The sequence below is a fragment of the Salvelinus alpinus genome, chromosome 10 (assembly GCF_045679555.1).
Source record: "Salvelinus alpinus chromosome 10, SLU_Salpinus.1, whole genome shotgun sequence".
NCBI lineage: Eukaryota > Metazoa > Chordata > Actinopteri > Salmoniformes > Salmonidae > Salvelinus > Salvelinus alpinus.
In genome coordinates this window covers 52,397,254-52,420,487 of record NC_092095.1, presented here as the reverse complement: position 1 = coordinate 52,420,487, position 23,234 = coordinate 52,397,254, and the positions used below count along the sequence as shown (strand labels likewise).

General features: G+C 43.4%; 1 protein-coding gene across 7 annotated transcripts in view; it reads right to left on the bottom strand.

Moving 5' to 3' along the window:
* The window catches only part of LOC139532230 (nck-associated protein 5-like), a 160,826-nt gene that overhangs the window by 31,704 nt on the left and 105,888 nt on the right, over nucleotides 1-23,234 (bottom strand). For all 7 annotated transcript variants that reach the window (XM_071329592.1, XM_071329599.1, XM_071329594.1 and 4 more), the window contains 6 exons: nucleotides 21,686-21,862; nucleotides 17,024-17,092; nucleotides 14,664-14,702; nucleotides 14,280-14,399; nucleotides 6,674-6,775; nucleotides 1,514-1,702 (listed from right to left, as the gene is read on the bottom strand). In XM_071329592.1, coding sequence (XP_071185693.1) covers nucleotides 1,514-1,702; nucleotides 6,674-6,775; nucleotides 14,280-14,399; nucleotides 14,664-14,702; nucleotides 17,024-17,092; nucleotides 21,686-21,862 — 696 coding nt within the window. The remainder of the gene's footprint in view (nucleotides 1-1,513; nucleotides 1,703-6,673; nucleotides 6,776-14,279; nucleotides 14,400-14,663; nucleotides 14,703-17,023; nucleotides 17,093-21,685; nucleotides 21,863-23,234) is intronic.

The following is a 23,234-nucleotide window of genomic DNA, read 5'->3' as shown; positions in this document are numbered from 1 at the left end:
CTTCAAAGCATCCACCCTTTGCCTTGATGACAGCATTGCACACTCTTGTCATTCTCTCAACCAGCTTCATGAGGTAGTCACCTGGAATGCATTTCAATTAACAGGTGTGTCTTCTTAAATGTTAATTTGTGGATTTATTTCCTTCTTAATGCATTTGAGCCAATCAGATAGCCCTATTTGGTTAAAGATCAAGTCCATATTATGACAAGAACAGCTCAAATAATCAAAGAGAAACGACAGTCCATCATTACTTTAAGACATGAAAGTCAGCCAATATGGAACATTTCAAGAACTTTGAAAGTTTCTTCAAGTATAGTCGCAAAAACCATCAATCGCTATGATGAAACTGGCTCTCATGAGGACCGCCACAGGAATGGAAGACCCAGAGTTAACTCTGCTGCAGAGGATAAGTTCATTAGAGTTACCAGCTTCAGAAATTGCAGCCCAAATAAATGCTACACAGAGTTCAAGTAACAGACACATCTCAACTGTTCAAAGGAGACTGTGTGAATCAGGCCTTCATGGTCGAATTGCTGCAAAGAAACCATTACTAAAGGACACCAATAATAAGAAGAGACTTGCTTGGGCCAAGAAACACGAGTAATTGACATTTGATGGGTGGACATTTGTCCTCTGGTCTAGAGTCCAAATTTGAGATTTTTTGGTTTCAACCGCCATGTCTTTCTGAGACGCGGTGTGGGTGAACGGATGATCTCCGTATGTGTATATCCCACCGTAAAGCATGGAGGAGGAGGTTTTATGGTGTAGGGATGCTTTTTTGGTGACACTGTCAGTGATTTATTTAGAATTCAAGGCACACTTAACAAGCATGGCTACCTCAGCATTCTGCAGCGATACGCCATCCCATCTGGTTTGGGCTTAATGTGACTATCATTTGTTTTTCAACTGAACAATGACCCAACACACCTCCAGGCTGTGTAAGGGCTATTTTACCAAGAAGGAGAGGGATGGAGTGCTGCATCAGATGACCTGGCCTCCACAATCCCCCGAACCTCAACCCAATTGAGATGGTTTGGGATGAGTCGGACCTCAGAGTGAAGGAAAAGCAGCCAATAAGTGCTCAGCATATGTGGGAACTCCTTCAAGACTACTAAAAAAGCATTCCAGGTGAAGCTCGTTGAGAGAATGCCAAGAGTGTGCAAAGCTGTCTTCAAGGCAAAGGGTGACTATTTGAAGAATCTCAAATATAAAATATATTTTGATATGTTTAACACTTTTTTGGTTACTACAGGATTCCATATGTGTTATTTCATAGTTTTGATGTCTTCACTATGTAAAAAATAGTACAAATAAAGAAAACCCTTGTATGAGTAGGTGTTCTAAAACTTTTGACTGGTAGTGTTCAGCTATGTGTTACTTCATTTTTTTTAAGCTGATTGAAACCCCACATTGATAAAGTTCATAAATGAGAGCGACAGAGACAAAGAAGAATAGACAGAGACCGACACACACACAGAGACAGAGTGAGGAGAGGTTGGTCTGGTCATCGTACCATTTTCCCACAGGAGCGTCCTTCATTCCAGGTGTAGGAGCCACTGGAGTATTCACTGCAGGCGCTAGACAGGGACAGCTCGCTGCTGCTACAGCTGCTGCGTGGGTAGACTGGCGCTTGCACCGTCAGACTCAGCTGGCTCAGACACTTGGCCACAGGAAGTCCCGCCTTTCCGTTCAGTTGGACATCCTGCAGGATGGATTCCAAAGACACCCTTAGTCATGATTTAGTGCCACATACATTAACGAGTCTGGATAAAGGGGATTAAGGTGGAGAAGGTAGAGACAATTATGAGAGATGCAGGAAAACACTACAAAAACACTGATTAACAAGCCTTATTTCAGCTTCTCAGTCTAGAAGTTGGCTCAAACGTTTACAGACTTACTAGTGTCTACAATTCCGGCGCCGGAAAGAGATGGCCGCCTCGCTTCGCGTTCCTTGGAAAATATGCAGTATTTTGCTTTTTTATGTGTTATTTCTTACATCGGTACCCCAGGTAATCTTAGGTTTCATTACATACAGTCGGGAGGAACTACTGAATATACGATTAACGTCAACTCATCATCGTTCCTACCAGGAATATGACTTTCCCGAAACGGATCCAGTGTTTTGCCTTCCACCCAATACAATGGATCTGATCCCAGCCGGCGACCCTGTGCGACGCCGTAAAAGGGGCAAACGAGGCGGTCTCGTGGTCAGGCTTCGGAGACGGGCACATCGCGCTCCACTCCCTAGCATACTACTCGCCAATGTCCAGTCTCTTGACAATAAGGTTGATGAAATCCGAGCACGGGTAGCATTCCAGAGAGACATCAGGGATTGCAACGTGCTCTGCTTCACGGAAACATGGCTAACTCAAGAGACGCTAACGGAGTCGGTGCAGCCAGCTGGTTTCTTCATGCATCGCGCCGACAGAAACAAACATCTTTCTGGTAAGAAGAGGGGCGGGGGGGTATGCCTTATGATTAACGAGACGTGGTGTGATCATCATAACAACACACAGGAACTCAAGTCATTCTGTTCACCTGATCTAGAACTCCTCACAATCAAATGTCGACCGCATTATCTACCAAGGGAATTCTCTTCAATCATAATCACAGCCGTATATATTCCCCCCCAAGCAGACACATCGATGGCCCTGAACGAACTTTATCTGACTCTTTGTAAACTGGAAACCACACACCCTGAGGCTGCATTCATCGTAGCTGGGGATTTTAACAAGGCTAATCTAAAAACAAAACTCCCTAAATTCTATCAGCATATCGATTGTGCTACCAGGGCTGGGAAAACCCTAGATCATTGTTATACTAATTTCCGCGACGCATATAAGGCCCTCCCCCGCCCCCCTTTCGGAAAAGCTGACCACGACTCCATTTTGTTGATTCCAGCCTACAAACAGAAACTAAAACAACAAGCTCCCGCGCTCAGGTCTGTTCAACGCTGGTCCGACCAATCTGAATCCACGCTTCAAGACTGCTTCGATCACGCGGATTGGAATATGTTCCGCATTGCGTCCAACAACAATATTGACGAATATGCTGATTCGGTGAGCGAGTTCATTAGGAAGTGCATTGACGATGTCGTACCCACAGCAACGATTAAAACATTCCCAAACCAGAAACCGTGGATTGACGGCAGCATTCGCGTGAAACTGAAAGCACGAACCACTGCTTTTAACCAGGGCAAGGTGACCGGAAGCATGACCGAATACAAACAGTGTAGCTATTCTCTCCGCAAGGCAATCAAACAGGCTAAGTCCCAGTACAGAGACAAAATCGAGTCGCAATTCAACAGCTCAGACACAAGAGGTATGTGGCAGGGTCTACAGTCAATCACGGATTACAAAAAGAAAACCAGCCCCGTCGCGGACCAGGATGTCTTGCTCCCAGACAGGCTAAACAACTTTTTTGCCCGCTTTGAGGACAATACAGTGCCACTGACACGGCCCCCTACCAAAACCTGCGGGCTCTCCTTCACTGCAGCCGAGGTGAGTAAAACATTTAAACGTGTTAACCCTCGCAAGGCTGCAGGCCCAGACGGCATTCCCAGCCGCGTCCTCAGAGCATGCGCAGACCAGCTGGCTGGTGTGTTTACGGACATATTCAATCAATCCTTATCCCAGTCTGCTGTTCCCACATGCTTCCAGAGGGCCACCATTGTTCCTGTTCCCAAGAAAGCTAAGGTAACTGAGCTAAACGACTACCGCCCCGTAGCACTCACTTCCGTCATCATGAAGTGCTTTGAGAGACTAGTCAAGGACCATATCACCTCCACCCTACCGGACACCCTAGACCCACTCCAATTTGCTTACCGACCCAATAGGTCCACAGACGACGCAATCGCAACCACACTGCACACTGCCCTAACCCATCTGGACAAGAGGAATACCCATGTGAGAATGCTGTTCATCGATTACAGCTCAGCATTTAACACCATAGTACCCTCCAAACTCGTCATCAAGCTCGAGACCCTGGGTCTCGACCCCGCCCTGTGCAACTGGGTCCTGGACTTCCTGACGGGCCGCCCCCAGGTGGCGAGGGTAGGTAACAACATCTCCACCCCGCTGATCCTCAACACTGGGGCCCCACAAGGGTGCGTTCTGAGCCCTCTCCTGTACTCCCTGTTCACCCACGACTGCGTGGCCATGCACGCCTCCAACTCAATCATCAAGTTTGCGGATGACACTACAGTGGTAGGCTTGATTACCAACAACGACGAGACGGCCTACAGGGAGGAGGTGAGGGCCCTCGGAGTGTGGTGTCAGGAAAATAACCTCACACTCAACGTCAACAAAACAAAACAAAGGAGATGATTGTGGACTTCAGGAAACAGCAGAGGGAGCACCCCCCTATCCACATCGACGGGTCAGTAGTGGAGAAGGTGGAAAGTTTTAAGTTCCTCGGTGTACACATCACGGACAAATTGAATTGGTCCACCCACACAGACAGCGTTGTGAAGAAGGCGCAGCAGCGCCTCTTCAACCTCAGGAGGCTGAAGAAATTCGGCTTGTCACCAAAAGCACTCACAAACTTCTACAGATGCACAATCGAGAGCATCCTGTCGGGCTGTATCACCGCCTGGTACGGCAACTGCTCCGCCCACAACCGTAAGGCTCTCCAGAGGGTAGTGAGGTCTGCAGAACGCACCACCGGGGGCAAACTACCTGCCCTCCAGGACACCTACACCACCCGATGTCACAGGAAGGCCATAAAGATCATCAAGGACAACAACCACCCAAGCCACTGCCTGTTCACCCCGCTATCATCCAGAAGGCGAGGTCAGTACAGGTGCATCAAAGCAGGGACCGAGAGACTGAAAAACAGCTTCTATCTCAAGGCCATCAGACTGTTAAACAGCCACCACTAACATTTAGCGGCCGCTGCCAACATACTGACTCAACTCCAGCCACTTTAAAAATGGGAATTGATGGAAATTATGTAAAAATGTACCACTAGCCACTTTAAACAATGCCACTTAATATAATGTTTACATACCCTACATTACCCATCTCATATGTATATACTGTACTCTATATCATCTACTGCATCTTGCCATCTTATGTAATACATGTACCACTAGCCACTTTAAACTATGCCACTTTATGTTTACATACCCTACAGTACTCATCTCATATGTATATACCGTACTCTATACCATCTACTGCATCTTGCCATGCCGTTCTGTACCACCACTCATTCATATATCTTTATGTACATATTCTTTATCCCTTTACACTTGTGTGTGTGTAAAAGGTAGTAGTTGTGGAATTGTTAGGTTAGATTACTTGTTGGTTATTACTGCATTGTCGGAACTAGAAGCACAAGCATTTCGCTACACTCGCATTAACATCTGCTAACCATGTGTATGTGACTAATAAAATTTGATTTGATTTGATTTATAGAGTTGGGTCTGGACCCATACAGCGTGTTATATTGTATTTTAACTGAAAGGCTTTCCCCATCACTCTCCAGTGTTTATGTCTTGAATGTCTTCAAATCTAGTCTGGGACACAGACACATGGCTGATGCCAGGGGAGGAGCATGATTTGGGTTAGTAGCTAGGGGTGACAGCTGATGGGCTCCAGTGAAAGCCAATTACCCAGGGAGATAAGGGAACAGCTGGAGGACAGGTGGCAGGGGTGAACAGGGGCGAGCAGGTTGGCGCGTGTCACAGAGAGCTTCACAGGGTCATTTGAGATGGTAATGATGTCAGAAGGTAAGAATATGGCCGGGCATCTATGACTATGCAATATTGAATCACTGGTGCATTTTACAAGGCTGTCCAAACACACACCGCTTTTGTCTTTGTACATTAATGCAAAAAAAAACTGGGTCTTTTGCATGTCTATTGAGTGTTTTAAGTTAGATTACCAGTGGCTGATATTTTATGTGTGAGACTTTCTGGGGTTTTCAGTATTCCTGTAAAGTGTTACGAAAGCTACTGCTTCGACTCTATAATTAGCCAGTGAGATGCAAATGATCAATCATACTTTCAGAAGCAATCTCCCCAACAGATGTTTTCTGCATCAGTCCTATTCCACAATTCTGTCCAAACAAATGTCGATTCAGAATTCTAATCAACTGTTCAGTCAGAGAGATAATAGGAAGCGAACTAATTGGCCCAGGAAATCTGTACCAATCTGTACTGCAAGTATATCACATTTGCACGGCTTCTTTTCCCAAACTCATTACCTTGTCGCAAACACATGAATACATTATCAGATTTCAACATTATTACACAATCAATTTTTCACTTTTTTTTGTTGCCACATTTCTATACTATATATGAAGGTTTATCAGGTTGGGTCCTCAAGGAGTAAAAGGACACAAGACCAGAGTGAATTCATTTTAAGACCTTAATACATAATATATAACTTGACTAATGTTCTACACTATCCCGCAGACTCATTTTTACTGAAGACGAGCCTCAATCGATGGTCCTCTGGTAAAATGACAAGGATTTATACCTTTAAGAATGTGATACTGCCAACTCTGCTTGCCGAGTACGGCAGATCAAATCCCCAAATAGGTAGATCTGGTATTTTAATCCTCCCTAATGATTTCTCTGGGCTATACGTCAGTTCTGATGCCTGGACAATACATATGGGTGAGGCTGGGGGGGAAAAGAACATGCCATTGGATTGTTTTCCATCAATCTTACATGAGGTGGAGAGTCAGTGTTCCTGGATAGCGGGAAGCTTTTGCTCCTCTCCGGCTCCAGGAGATCAGAGGCAGACAAATCCATGATCCGAGAGTGGAGTTTCTGAAAGGACAAGAAAGCACAAGGTCTTACTGAATGTCTCTACTACATACAGAAATGTATTCACTACATAGAGAAGGCATTTAACACATTCAACTGTACAGAAGAATGTGGCAATCAAACAACTATATTATATTGCATGCTATTTTGCATTTCATGTTGGTGTTCTGTATCAATCACACCTTTCCAGTAGTAGATTAATGAATACACAATAGAAAGTCTACCATCAAACATAAATCATTTTCATTCAAATCTCACAACGAAAACGAAAAAAATCACATTTGAGCAGGTCGCAAAAACGCTTTGGTTCAGCCGTACTTTCCCAGGGCTTGAAAGTAAACCTCTTTCTCCCTCCACTGAGATCGTATGCAGGGCACTCTTCAATAGTCTTAGACTCAATGTCATTAATGTCATCTGTTAAGAATAATTCATGTGAATGGGAAATAATTGCATTGGGGAGCGAGGGATTCCTTTGATTTTTGTATTCATGTTCAAACACTATTTTGCGATCCATTATTTTCTTTGGTTTCCGTTCACAGGGGAAGGATACAAAACCAAATACATTTTCACATATTAATCCTCCAACCTAATTACTGCCCGGTTCCCCGTGCTCGGATCTACTTAACGGCAAACATGCTGTAACAAAACACTCGATTTATGCCACATTCCCCTCGAAAGGCAACTTTAATGCTCGTTGAGGGAGGAAATTTTCTGCTGCGCTCATATCTATTTTGATTTCTCCATCTCGATAATGAAATACAATTGCCAGATTCCTGTACTCTGCACTAACTTTCCTTCCCGTGCTGTGTACGCCCACTCTAGATGAACATAACCGCCAGAAGGATTTCACGCTGCCGTCGTTGCAGCGATGAGAGTCACCTTGTGGAACTTTGAGTGTATAGTATATTAGCTTAAGTCCATCTATAGTCTTCCTTCAGTGTCCACAATTAATCCCAATCATTTGAAAGTTATGAAAATGATTATTTGCATGACATCATTAGTTGGAGATGCGGGCGATATCCCACAATGTTCCTTTAACATAAATGAAGTATATCTGAATAAAAAAGACAGGGAGAGAGTATACAATATGACAGGCCGAGCCTAATATATGTTTACCTCTTTTCTTACTCAGTACAACAATAGAAATGCAATTTCTACCTCACATCATCTCTGTTCTACTACTCAGACGACCCAGATGGCTCCTTGAGTATAGAGCTACTCCTCTACTAAATCACAGAGGACGCTCAGAACATGTTTATTAAACAACAGTTTCACACCTCGTAAACTCTCTGCTGCACAGCTGTGTCATTCAGGAAGCACTGATCTCAAACTCCTTGCCCAAGGCCAAACCATAGTATCACATTATCCATTATTTCATACAAACAGCCTTCATGTTTCCACCCGTTTAAGTGCGAGATTCCGATGCAAGATTTTGCCATTCTAGAGTTTGTATGTGCTATCTACCGTTACACTGAGTAACAGGGACAGAGCTACAGTATGGAGGTGACCTTCCGAAAATAGCCTTTAGCATGAAGACACCGGCTCACTACATGAGTCCACTGATCCAACAAAGAAACAGAGAGCCAGACAATAAGTCGAAAAGCTTGAAATAAAATCAGTCCCAGTGCTAGTGATCAACACACCGGCCGAGCCCTGGGGTCCCGGAGGCTTCGAGCTAACAAGCCTTCCTGCAAACGCAGCGTGAAAGCCATAGAGATAGATACACTATTGCATTGCATTTATATCTACGGTGGAAACCATATTCCTGGAAGCCATATTCCTTTTACTTGGGATGACAGCCCCTTGTAACCAGTTTCTTTTGAAATCTCCAAGAAAAAGATGCATTCATGATGAGAGGGATAACAATCCTAGTCCTTTGTTTCATAAACCCAGCCTTGGGCATTGACAATTGCCACTTGAACATTGTGTTCAGAACATCCATGGACTACTGTCAGAGGATCAATAGTCACAATCTCACTGAAAGCAACTAACCAAAGCCACCTGAAGACCTCCCAGGAATTTACAGGTAGGTCTCCTTCATTTCAAGGCTCAATATGTTATGTAACATTTGTGATGACTGCTGCACGAGTGTAATACACGTCATGCAATGTGAAGCGAGGCTTTAGTAGTAGAACACCAGCTAATACATGTATCTTCACCATATGGCGTCCCTTAGGCTAAAGAAACACTTCCCAGGACATACGTCTTGGTTGACTCGACATGGAATCTCAATGCATTGCATTTGTATTGATCAAGTTTGAAAAGCTACAAAGGCTTGCTTGTGTGTGAGCCACCCGCTGCGAAGCACAGAGAATGGATGGAAATAGTTCCAAGTGGTGCTGTTAATTGTAGATGCATTTATACGGTATGTGCAAATTAAGAGCGAATTGGTACTAGTTTAAGGGAACATGGATGTAAACTGGAGATGTGGATTAAATCACATTTAGATGACCCCTTTATCTCCCTAGAGTGCCAAATTAAGCCTCCCTCTTGTTTCTCTTTCCGTAATCTCAGCCCCATTTAGACTGAGTTTAAGGGGACACTGACTCTATCCTGCAGACCAGCTAAACGATGATAGGCTATAAATGGCAACATTCTAATGGATTAAATCATATTGATTTCCAATGGGTTTTTGTAAAAGTAATTGGTTTGTATTTTGATGTGTGTGTGTGTGGGTTGGTTCTTCTAACCGTGTGGGGATCCCATTAAGTTAAAATCCCATTAAGTTCCCACAAGGGTAATAAAATGAGGAAAATTCTCCCTCGTGGGGACATTACCCACGTCCAATGAGGACGAAGGTTTATTTTAAGCTTAGGGGTTAGGTTTAGGGTTAGGGTTACAACTAGGGTTAAGGGAAAATAGGATTCTGAATGGAAATACATTTTACGTCCCCATGAGGATAGAAGAAGAAAAACTGTGTTTGTGTGCGAAATTTCAATTGAGTTGAAATTGCTCAACCCATCATGCAGTGCTGTATATCTGCAGCAACAGGACACAAACATTGTTTTAATTGTTTAAATGAATATACTCAATTTTGACAGTATATATTTTATTTTATTTTCATAAATGGTGACCATGTAATGCTCTCATTACATATTGTCTGGTTCTCTAGTACTGTACAGCATATTGTGTGCTATCAGGGACCTGGAGGGACATCAATACTCTCTTTCACAGCTAATAGGCTATTTGGCTATTTTCTGGAAATTCTGAACCTTGAGGTCATCTCAGTGGAATGTTCCGTATTTTATAACTTGGCCCAAGTCAATTTGGTCCAGAGCGGTCGCGATCGATGGGGATGTGGAAAAGGATTAGACGCAGTGTGCTCTCTTGTTCTCCATCGTCAGTTAACTTATGAAATATAGAAATAATGATAGAGCTGTTTAAACTGGATTAAATGGAAATGTAGTCAGGTACTGTATATAAACAGCATGTTGAGCCTCTAATCCATTTTATTTCATCCCTTTTTTTGCACAGTTCCTGCACATTTGATGCTAAATAGTTTTCAATTAGTTTGTTAGGTATAATCAAATTGTTACATAAAATATATTGTTTATTGCTTACACATTTATGCAAAGACTTAAAATGTAAGAATTAAAGGTAAGTGACAGTAATTAAATGAAAAGGTTTTAAAACACGATCTGCTTATTTGTAGTTCAATTTGAAAATCAGATTCATATCATGTACATAACTGTGAATTAACGGAGGCAAAATATACCTACTACAGCTTGTTCTAAACCAAGTATTTTCTTGAATACCGCTTAACTTCCCATTATGACCTAAAGTTTATATGTAGATGAGAATTCTTCCCCTGTAGCTGACTCAGTCCAGGTTGTCCTTTACAGTGGACTTAACATGCCAGATGGCGTCTCTCTCACCATAAAGCCCGTAATAGAAATGTAGTCCTCTCTGAAGCCATATCGCTCCTCTCCAGGGTATAGGCTGTCCACACAGGGGGGTGGGAGTGGTTGAGTGTCAGGAGAAGAAAAGGGGGGCTGATGTTATCGTAGGGGTGCAGGATTACACCTCCTCAGCACAGTCATCAATGATTCAGTCAATAGTGTCACAAGGCCTCCGATGGGGAGGGGTGGGGAGAGGGAGGGGGGACATGGGGGGCGGACAGCTCCCCCATCTCTGTGTCTCTTAGGGCTAGCCTCACTGTACCTGACCGCGTGGAAGTGTGATCTCGCCAAGGACGGAGGCACACTGAGGGACCTCACCTTCTCTGTTACTACCTATTACCTAATCTACGTTTGATTCTGCACTCAAGGCTTGGTCTTCCCTTAGTCAGAGGATACAGGTAACGTATGGCAGGGAATTGGCTAAGCTAAGACAAAACATGGCTCTTGTACTACTCTGAGACATTAACCAGAGTAGGAATACTGTGCAGGCAGTCCAGTTAACACAACTCCAGCAAAGGCAACCCTTTGAGGAGAACCATTGTGCAAAAGCCCATCAAAATTCAGAATGCAAAAATTACTGAATGGTACTGCGTAGCTACTACGTCCTGCCAGAGGGGCCTGGGAAGTTTCCACGGCAACCAGGACCTACTTTTACGGATAATTGTCAACTCAATTATCACTCGCCTGTCATATTTGATAAGGCTGCATAAGTGGAAGGAGGGAATTATTATTCGCTACTTATACACCTTACTAAACACCTGGCCGAACTGCAGCGAACAGAGCTTTGCAGCATGTGAAATGCCAAATTACATGAGGCGACAGCAGGTCAAGCATATTCCCAGTATTCCTAATCACAATCTCAATAGAGAGCAGTGATTCGTTATCAGGGAAATTCAAGATGGCCCCAGGGGCCAATAACACATTTAATTACCGACTCCCAGAACAGTAGAAATGAAATACTCTGACTGAAAGGAAATATTAATATGTCTAGCTCTACTGTCGCTAATTACTATTTGATGGTAGGTTATGGTATAAAGGTAATTCATGCAAACCCCTAACTTGCCTAGTTAAATAAAGGTTAAATAAAAAAATTATAATAATCATTTTTTTAAAACAGAAGGTTACCTGCAGCCGTTTTAGAGGGCAAAATATTAGGCTACTTCAAGAGAAATGATCCACAATAAGTAGCAAGGGAACTGATTTCAAACCCATGTTTTAATTGACTCAATCAATCATATATTCTTTCAGCACTCGTATTACTAGTCATCGTTGTCACAGCCACCTTTATAGAGAAACTAATCCCAGAAATAGAAACAAGGTTGACAACCTGAAACATATCGACAAAACCACAACCATGAAAGAATCATGAGATTTTCAATAAAATTAATGACCTCTTTGAGGAATCCATGTAAAAATATCAAAAAAATCCTCCTATAACGTATGATTTAGCTATCGCTTACACAAGTGTCAATTATTTTCTTGTTGTTTAATGTGCTGGCAGACATCGGTTGGACATAAAGTTAGACATAAATCTTTCAAATCTATCCGCCTCCTTCACAATAAAATCTCACTTCCTCACTGCTGAAAAAATGTGTTGCTACAAATCCTCATTCCCGGCATACTCCCTCGTGAAAAGCCAGCTCTGTCCCAAATGGTACCCTATTTTCTACATAGTGCACTTCTTTTGACCAGAGCGCTATGGGTTCTGGTAAAAAAAAAAAAAAAAAAAAGTGCACTATATAGGGAATAGGATACCATTTGGGACAGAGACAGAGGCTCCTGCTACACAAACAAATAGATTTACGGTATATTGCTCTCTTCATAGTCTTGTTGATCACGTTGTATATTGAACCCAAATGCTCTACTGAACAGACTGAATACGCTAACATTTACTCTTGTAGGATATAACCAGAACATACATATTAGTTTATTAAATCAAAATATTATTAAATAGTTACAAATAGTGAATAAACAATTACACATTTCACTTTATTCATGCCCTGGTTAAGTTGGGACAAAAATAGTGCATCCACAGCTTCGCCCAATCTGTTGGGACGACGAAAATGCCTCCCTTCCAGTCAAAATTGTACCCTTCACTGGACAATGTGGACTGTGACTTTCAATTATCCATGTGTCAGCATAGCAGAGGGCGACTGACAGAGGGCATACTCTCTCCTGAACTTGAGGTAGATAAAGGATTGTCGTCAGCTCGCTCTTCGCAATTCTCATTTATATCCTTTCGAATTTTGTCAACACCTGAACAAATCGTGATGAGGGTCTATTGATCGAAACATTGCTTAAACGAGATCCATTAAAATGGTTTGTGGACTATTCAACAATACCAGTGTTCTGGAGGCTGTTGTTTTACAGATATTGTCAACAATAAAAAAAAGTTATTCTTCAACTATAACTTTCTTTGTTTCTGTACCTGGATGTGTTGACTTGCGTAGTACCTGGATGTGTTGACTTGACAGGACCTGGATGTGTTGACTTGCATAGTACCTGGATGTGTTGACTTGCATAGTACCTGCACTCAGCTCTCCCCTGAGCTCCTCTCATCCATCCTTTCTGAGCCACATGTTCTCATTAAGACCAGTAGGAGTCTCATTATCCGTCTGTGCCCTCCCTGAGCTCCCTCTCACACCCCACATCTCCCTCTTTTACACTGTGGCAGTCTGAGAGCCTCCACCCACCACTCTGAGAGGAGGTAAGGTAACGAGAGCTGGACGGCCATAGCTGCAAATCAGATTAAGGAAAATCCATGCGGCCATTTTATAGCAGACATGGTTGTCAATATTTCTCTCTCTGTCTCTCTCTGCAGTGACTGGAGTAAATGATTTCTGTGTTACAGTAAGTGTGCCTTCCTACCCACAGCAGACTACATACACACGTGCGCGCACACACACACATACCCTCCCCTCTCTCTAGCATCTATGTCTGTGTTACGTGCCACAAGGTCTGGTGCGCTAGAGGTAATTTGGTTGAGAGGTTTACCGTCCCCCCGAGAGAGCCCAGGATGGATGACGCGAGTCTCGGTACTTTCTCAAATGATCTTGTCTGAGCCCTGCAGCTCCGTGGAGGCTGGATGGTTCATGAGCACACTGTTTTTTTAGCGATGATGATATCACAGACCCCGGACTCAGGATCACATCGCCATCACAAAACGATGGATGATCTAATATCGCTGCTCTTCAGAAGTTTGAAGTGAGCAAATTTGCTACTGGAGCAGATGTCCTTACACCCACACTGTTGCCTTCAACGATATTGAACACAAGAACCAACATAGGTCTAATACTGAAACTAATAGCAGTGAAATGCTATTTTAACTCCATCAGTCAGGCACACCTGAGTCATGGCCAATAGTTGCTCTATGAGGTTCTATCGTGGTTCTGGGACAATGAGGTGCTATAGTGGTTCTGGGGTAATGAAGTTCTATCGTGCTTCTGGGACAATGAGGTTTTATATTGGTTCTGGGAGAATGAGGTTTTACAGTGGTTCTGGGAAAATTATGTTCTATTGCGGTTCCGGGACAATGAGGTTCTAAAGTGGTTCCGGGACAATGAGGTTCTGTAGTGGTTCTGGGACTAGATGAGTGGACAGGTCCCTACCTGCAGGAGCAGGTCTGATGCAGGTCGGACTCGCTGCTGGAAGAGGACACTCATGGTCCGGTTTTGTTGCTCCAGGTCAAACACTCTGGTCCGCAACTTCAGACACTCCTCCCTCAGATCCTGCATGGGGAAAAACAACAGAGAGAGAGTTATTACAAGCAGAGGTGTGAACTTACAGTGATGTGTGACTGTCCTAATATGGACACCATAAAGGTTAATCAGTTAACACGAGATAATGAGAAGTGTCTAAAAAAAAAAGTGAATGGTAAGATTAAGTTTTGCGCTACTGTATTACATACATGTCTAACTACATCATTGGATCCAATATTAGTATAATTCTGAGACATTTTTATAATACAGTTGCTATGGAAACCAGACTCCTACCTTTTGGGTGAGCAGTGCCTGCACAACTTGATTGGCAACCTAAAACAGAATGAAAAAAAAAACAAGAATTATCCAAACGTTTTATGCAAGCTGTTTAGTGACGGACCATAATATGGTGGCTGTTATGGGTGAGAAAGATGAGTGAGAAAGAAAGAAAGAAAATGTCTCTAGTTGACCCACGACCTCAACTCTAAACTGCCCCTGCCCTGTGCATGCCGACGCCGCATTTCCTCACTTCCCCTCTTCCTCCAACAACATTTTATACACTAGTTCCTCCGACCGCTTACAAAATTATTACAGGCTTTAGTGAACACGATGTCCCAATACATTACACCATTGTCCCCCCGTCTGCCCTCCCTTGGAGGAGTGTGTTGATTCCTAAGGGGCCCAATCATCATAAATCTGACGCAGGGTGGCAGAGAAGGCCAGTAGCGGCCCAGCGAAGCAGAACAGATTGGAACCAGACATGCTGCATGTCTTCATGATGTTTAATTGTCTTCTGTTGATTCTGTATTGACAGCAGTGTCAGGGCTGATGTAGTGGCTTGGAGAGTAGGGGGTTGTGTCCTGAATGGCACCCTATCCCTTATATACTGCACTACTTGACGCCATAGGCCCTGGTCAAAAGTAGCGCACTAGATAGGGAATAGGGTGTCATTTGCGACACAGCGGTCAGTCGGAGAGAAGAAGTGGCGGGCTAAAGTACTGTTGTGCCTGGGCTTTGCCCGCAGAGCGCCTCACTCCCCTACCACTCTTCCGAGTTTAGACCGCAATGCCCCATCGACTCTGACTCTGATTACAGCCCATTGATTGCTCGTTAATTCACTGTAAGCACGCATTGGCTTTTTCTCAGAGGTGTCCTCTCTCCCTCTATTGAATAACGGGAGATGGAGTAAATATGATTAAGTGATTGAGCCCTGTGGGGGGGTGATACAGAGCTGCTCCTGTAAAACTGGAAGGGCACTAATTCAAAGAATATTTAATGATCTTCAAGTTAGAATCTAAATGACAACAACTGATAAATAAAACAACTTATAAAGGCTTTATAGAGCATTTATAGTTCAAGTCATACTACATGAAGTGTGACATAACAGTCTCTTGCATCTGATGCATTGCCAAATGTGGCATAACTCCTTTTACCAGACTTTCAATAGCATAACATTTGCACATGTTAACTAAGTGGAACAAAAATTATATATATCAAAAAAATATCATTTTAAAAACTAAAGTGAGTGGCCAGCCCAAAAAGCATACCAAACAACCACCTCTCTGCTTATGTAGAGATAATAATCCACAATCTTTTTATTTAAAAAATGCATCATTACTAAACAAGCCCTGCGTTCTCTTCAGTTTCCAAGGGTCCTGAGCCCATCAGCAGAGTTGTTAGAGCTGTGGAGACTTCCGCATCACAACATGCTCATTAGTGAGCTAGCTCCAGTCAGAAGAGACTTCAGAGGACAACACAACACCAGACCAGACATCAGAGCAGCACAGGCCTTGCTTTTTGAGGTCACGGAAGTGGAAAAGCGATTTGGTCTGGGCCCACCCCAGGCATTAGCCTCCAAGGCTGCAGCACGATGTGGAGTTTCAGACAGTATGCTTGGAGCATTGCAAAACAATTGCCGCCCACAGATGGACTGTTAACAACACAGATAAAGTATTGTTAACGCTCCATGTATCTCTCTATCCTTTTCTCTCTCTTTCTTTCTCTTTCTTTCATTCTCTCGCTTTCTCTGTCCCACTATCAATCTACATCTCCCCTCTCCCCACCCCCACTCCCTCTGGCACCAGAGCCCAGATCTCAGGTCATATGAGTCCCAGTAGCTGGCACCACAGTGTAGACCAGTCTGTCCCTTCTGGCACCCGCGGGCCTCCGGCCTTCCCTCAGGGTGACTCAGTGTGCGGTCCGAGCCAACAAGCTCATTAATTGCTGTCATTCGGCTCCCTCAGGCCACCATTTACCCAGCTTCTCCCACAACACAGTTCGCCGTCAGAACGCAAAGTACCTCTTTCTCCATAATCACATTTCCTTTGGAGAGGAATTACTTTGGGATTGCATTGATAGAATTTGAGAGCAGGAAAATTGTGTATTGAGAAAAATCTCAAAGAAAGTCAGTAAAGGTAGAGAAGGATACTGGAAATAGTGCAGTGTTTGTAAACTGTTTGATCAGTATTATCAGTAAGATCTTAAAGAAAGTCACTAAAGGTAAATAGAAAAGAATATAACTCACAATAAGTCACAGAATAGGAAAGAAATAACATGTGTTACTGAGATGTAGGCTATCATTAGTGTGGTGAAAAATAGAATTCCCTCACTGAGGTTGAGGGCTGGGTGAATAGAGCGAGGGTTGGACTACTCACCTCATCTAGACAGTGCTCATACTGCTCCCTCTGGCTCTCATTCTCCAAGGCCAATGCTGAGTTTTCCTCCTGTACAGCAAAATAAAACACATTTAGTGATGACTGAAATCCACCGAGAGCTTGTCGTTAAAAGCAATTCATACAGTTTGTATGCATCAGATTTATTTATGAGCCATTTACCAAAACAGTAATGAAGGAAGAGCTAAAGTGATTAAAGTAGTATATAAAGAAATACCAGGCGGTGCCTGCTAGTCAATTTAAATAAATAAAAAACAATCACAGGTGGTAATAGAACAATCAACATATAATTAAAAAAAAGTATGGCTGTGGATCAGAAAACCAGTCAGTACTGTATCTGTTGTGACACCATTTGCCTCATGCAGAGCGATAAATCTCCTTCGCATAGAGTTGAACAGGCTGTTGATTGTGGCCTGTTGAATGTTGTCCCACTCTTCAATGGCTGTGCGAATTTGCTGGATATTGACGGAACACGCTGTCGTACACGTTGATCCAGAGCATCCCAAACTTGCTCAATGGTGACATGTCTGTTGAGTATGCAGGCCATGGAAAAACTGGGACATCTTACGTTGTACAGATCCTTGCAACATGGGGCCGTGCATTATCATGCTGAAACAGGAGGTGATGGCGGCGGATGAACGGCACGACAATGGGCCTCAGGATCTCGTCACAGTATCTCTGTGCTTTCAAATTGACATAGATAAAATGCAATTGTGCTCGTTGTCCGTAGCTTATGCCTGACCACACCATAACCCCACCTCCACCATGGGGCACTCTGTTCACAACGTTGACATCAGCAAACCGCTCACCCACACAACGCCATACATGTGGTCTGCAGCTGTGAAGTCGGTTGGACATACTGCCAAATTCTCTAAAACGAAGTTGGAGGCGGCTTATGGTAGAGAAATTAACATTCAATTCTCTGGCCACAGCTCTGGTGGACATTCCTGTAGTCAGCATGCCAATTGCATGCTCCCTCAAAACTTGAGACTTCTGTGGCATTGTGTTGTGTGACAAAACTGCACCTTTTAGAGTGGCCTTTTAGTGTCCCAAGCACAAGGTGCACCTGTGTAATGATCATGCTGTTTAATCAGCTTCTTGATATGCCACACCACTCAGGTGGATGGATTATCTTGGCAAAGGAGAAATGCTCACTAACAGGCATGTAAACTAATTTGTGCACAACATTTTAGAGAAATAAGCTTTTTGTGCGTATGGAAAATGTATGGGATCTTTTATTTCAGCTCATGAAACATGGGACCAACCCTTTAGATGTTGCATTTATATTTTGTTCAGTGTAGATGTGAAATGATACTGCATATGTGGCCAATGAAAATAATGCCAAAGGCATTTGTAGTCTCTCCAATCTTTGTTTTCATATGAAAAACGATTGATGCAACAAATCATATCTGTGTTGTGTAGCGCAAGACTACACTGCCAGAGAACAAGATAACAACAAGAGAGGATTTGCCGGAGGTCGAAAAGGTCAGGTGTCAACCATAAGACCGGGGCCAACTAATAAAAACCTGCAGAAGTACAGTATCTCACAATGAAAGGTCAAGGGGATTGAAGTTATGATCCTGAACTTTAAAGGTACAAGTAAGAAGTTAGGTAGAATGGGCTAGAAGGGGCTAATGTGGATATGTCCTTGTTTTAAGTGGGGTGGGGTGGGGGGGTGAATATTGCTTCACCTTTTAAGGGAGAGGGGCTATTGATCTCCTCTGTTTCTAGTTTGTCAAATGCAGGCGGTCCAGGCAGGCCATATTAGAAGCTGTCAACATCGCTCCGGCTAGCTCGCCTCTCTCGGCACATGCCCTTTAGTACAAACAGCCAGCCTTTGATTAAAACCCAGGCGAAATAATTGCACCTAACATATTCTCCTGCCTTAATCGAAATGGCACAGAGCTATAACAGAGCTATAACAAACGAGCAACTTTGAGATGTACACGAAAAGCCCTTTACAAAAAAAAATTCACTTGTATTAATATTAGTAAAGTAAAAACTCCTAGTGAAGGCAAATAATTACCCAGAGGTTGCATATAAGCATGTTTTTGAATGTTTCTTATCATATTCTTTGTGTGGGTAGTAACTGGTTGAATCATCTTTCTCTATGGGACAAGGGGTCGGAGAAAGGTGAAGTGACGTGCTGTATTGACATTATTGTTGATATGGGAAGAGTGTGGGAAGATGCGTCTACTTCCATCAAACGGAGCCTGATAACCACACATCTCAAAGCATCCAGGACGAACGCTGAACATTCTCTGCTCGCGTTAAAAGCATTTCAGACACCTTCATTACAGAGCTCTTTTGCCACCTTCTATTGCAAAACGTCACGGAGAGCGTCTGACATCGCAGACCGAAATCGAACAATAAAAATATTATTTGAGCCTAGTTGAAAACCAATATTTGGGTACAGCCACAGTGCATAATCAATTTCACTGTGAATGAATGCGGAGCTCGGCTGCGACGTGTTATCAACAAAATGCTCAACTAAATAAATGTCTCATGTCAGAAAAAAAACATTTTGAATGGGGATGAAAAGAGCAACTAAATCACATAATGAACATGTATTCATATTAGCGCATCCTGTCAATGTATTGCTCCTACAGCCGCTACAATTAAAGCATAGCAACTACAACTACTGTTGCCATAGATTTTGAAACATATAAATTATGCATGCCATTATAAGTTGCTTTTTATAGAACAGAATTCATGCATGATCATCCAGATACTTTTCTCCTGCTGAGTTCCCATGATTAGAGAAGTGGTTTTCTAGAATCAGGGATGTATTTTTCTTTTAAACTTCAATGGAAATTAACTAGCTAGGAAACAGAGTTACAGACAGCAGGAGTTTTTGCTTCTGGCTTACAGTAGGTTTTGAATTGGGGTGAGGAGGGTGGAGAAGGGATGAGGGATTGTAGGGACAGGGCTAGAGCTGGCTGCACCACAGTCAGTTCTCACTCGGCCTGTAATTGAACAGGAGTTAGAGCCAGCCCTGCACTGAGACCAGAGTGCCAGCTGTCCTTCTGTGACGCCTGTACGCCAGGCCTCCTTTCCCTGGCACCCGGCTGCCAACTGTGCCAGCCAAGCTGCATGGGCACAAGGCTGGGCAATGGGCATGCACACTTGCTCAAACTGCAGACAGTTACCCAAGAGCCAGTCACACTTGCTCTAGTGCTCTGTCTTACTATGGAGTCTCTACAACACTTGGGTGGAAAGCTAGAAGCATTGAGAGTTGAGCTGGAATGGATGAGTTAGGTACATCATCTGTCGCGGTGACTTGTATTCCATCCTCTGTCCAAATCCACTCGAGATGAACCCTAACTCATTTTGTCCTTCGACCGAAAGTCTAATCACTCAACGACACTACTTCCATTAGCGTTTTTTGGGGCCGTAAAAAAAATATAAATTAGAGTGGCAGCATTAACTGATCTTCCAAGCATCTGTGAAAAGAACACATGTTTTTCTTCTTCTCCAAGATGGATTTTATTTCATAAAGGATTCAATCTAAACTTAAAGGAAGAACCGTTTCTAAAGGCATAGCATGCCCACCATGGTAATGAATGATATCAGTTGGGCTGGGCTGGTGGGGGGGGGAATAGAAATGGGCGCCCTTACTTAGTGTCATCACCGTTTACACATAACAAAGGCCAGTGATGTATTGCCTCGCCGTTGTTCTAGCCGGTTCTCTTCTGGAGGAGCATCCATCACGGATGCAGCGGACCGAAGAAAATGGCAGATAAATTCCGATAAACTCATTTAGAATGTAGCTTTTTGGGGTAATGTGGGAAGCTTCCTCCGACAAATCACGAGACAGGCCAGCCATTATTTTTCTTTGACTGCAGGGAAGACAACTTATACAGTGATAGAGGAGCTATAAAAACAACAAGCAATTACATTGCATTTTGTTGTAATTAGCCTTAACTGCAATTTCTGTCAGCGTGGCGTTAGTGTCACTGTTAATAATGTCTGTAGAACGTGCCGGTTTCTTGGGTCGTCTATATCTGGCAGCGTTTTCTCATGTCTGAGCTGTCCATAGTGGCTGAGGAGAAGACCTGGGTTCAAGTAGTATTATTTGTTTTTTTAAATACTTTTTCTGCACTTGATTGAGCTTGTCTGGCAGCAATGGGACCAATGGAGTAGTCCTAAAAGTGCAAAACCAAACCCTTCCCATCGGGCACTCCGGTAGGGGTTCTATCATACGCTCAAAGTATTTGAACATTAGCCACAGACCCTTCATAAATGAGTAGGTGGGTCTCTGAGCGTAATTTGATTAAGTCTTAATAGACTTAGCCCCTTTAATTGCTGAGGAGATCTGAAAGCCTGGTGTGTCAGTCTAGTGGGTGTACTGTATGGTCGGAAACAATCAGAATCAGAAGGATTACTCAAAATGGATTTCTGACTCAACTGTTGCTAATGCTGAGAACAGAGCACACAGTGGAACAGTGGAGGAGCGCTATGGAAATGAACAAAGACATTTGTAAAGGCCCCAAGTCCCGAAACCTGAGCCCTCTGTGGAGCGCTTTGCTCTTCAAACAGCAGAGCGCACAATCCTTTGATAAGACCATTATGCTCCAGACTGCAAACATAAGAAGGAGAGCCTGGTCGCGGAGGCAGAAGGGAGAGCCATGTTTTAAACTGTACCTCTAGGGTGCGCAGACGCTCCAGAAGGAGCTTTGTTTGGTCCTGAAACTCTTCCGCTCGGCTGATGCTGCCGACTTCTGGCAGCAAAGGGTCTCCAGAAGACGGCAGTGGGCCGCCACCGCTGCTGTTCTGCTCCAGGCTGTCACGCGTCTTCTGCACCTCCTCCGAGAGTTTATCCTGATAGACAGACAAGAGGAGAGAGAGAGAGAGAGAGAGAGAGAGAGAGAGAGAGAGAGAGAGAGAGAGAGAGAGAGAGAGAGAGAGAGAGAGAGAGAGAGAGAGAGAGAGAGAGAGAGAGAGAGAGAGAGAGAAAGAGAGGAAGAGAGGAAGAGAGGAAGAGAGGAAGAGAAAGACAACGGCGGGAGAAGAAGGAGAGAAAAAGAAACAGATAGAGAGAGAACAGAGAGGAGAGAGCGAGAGGGGAAGAGAGAAAAAAACTATTAAACTCCAAAACATCCCCTAATCCCTAATCGCGTTTCACTTGTATTTCAAGAGAGTGGCAGTGACCTTGAGACCTCTCCATCTTGTCTGCCGATAGGGGACCCCACACCCACCCCCCCTTCACACCCTGCCTCAGTCTCCAGCTGTGACACTAATACACAGAGGCGGAAATTAAAAGCAAACACAATAAAATTATGGGGTCCCTGATAATGGCTCACCAGGAGATTCACAGACCAGACAGCATCCTGACATTGATTAGCTAATTAGGTACTGTACATTCAACACAGGATATAGAGTACTGGTAAAGGAGGATATGTCATGTGTCGTCTGTCAATTATTCTCAAGTATTTTCACACTATCCTAGAAGTCAAGGAGGGATTTTCTTTCACTCCGATATTACCATTCAAATAAATTATATCATGCTACCTTGGTCTTAAATCAGTACACGATGTTGTTTTGTATGTGATATTGAGACATATAGCATAGCCATAGCCTGTTGTTAAATCTAATATACTGTATTTACAACAAACGCAATTTTCCTTACAATTGAATACAAAAACCCTACCAATGGGGATTTATGATGGATTTCCTGCATCCAAAACAAAGTGATATGCCGATAATATGAAACGCTTAATCCTCACTGGACTAAACTGGGCACTCATCTGTATGCATTGAATGTGCTTTTAAAAAAACAACACCGCTTCTGGGGTGATATAGTTGCCATGAATCCTAAATGTAGGTACATTTCAATAGGAGAGATTGAGACACCTTTAAATACTCAACATGCATGGCTTAGTCCGATCGAAGGAGGTCATCGCCCTTTCATTTGCAACATCCATTTCACAAACCCTCTTATCTCCATCCTATTCCAAATCTGATCAAGGACCAGAGAGGGATGAAACTACAATTGAGCTGGGAGTTAGATGCCGTGTAAACCTCAACACCATGCCTATAGCCAGCCAATGAGCTTTGCAATGCAAGTAAATGGACTTTCCCCCCAAAATCTCACCAAAGCCTTTTTTTTTGTTATCGCCTAATGTACACCTGTGCACCTCTGTTAAATTTTCATTCAATCCTTCTCTTCCCCCCTTGACAGTTAATTGTCAAG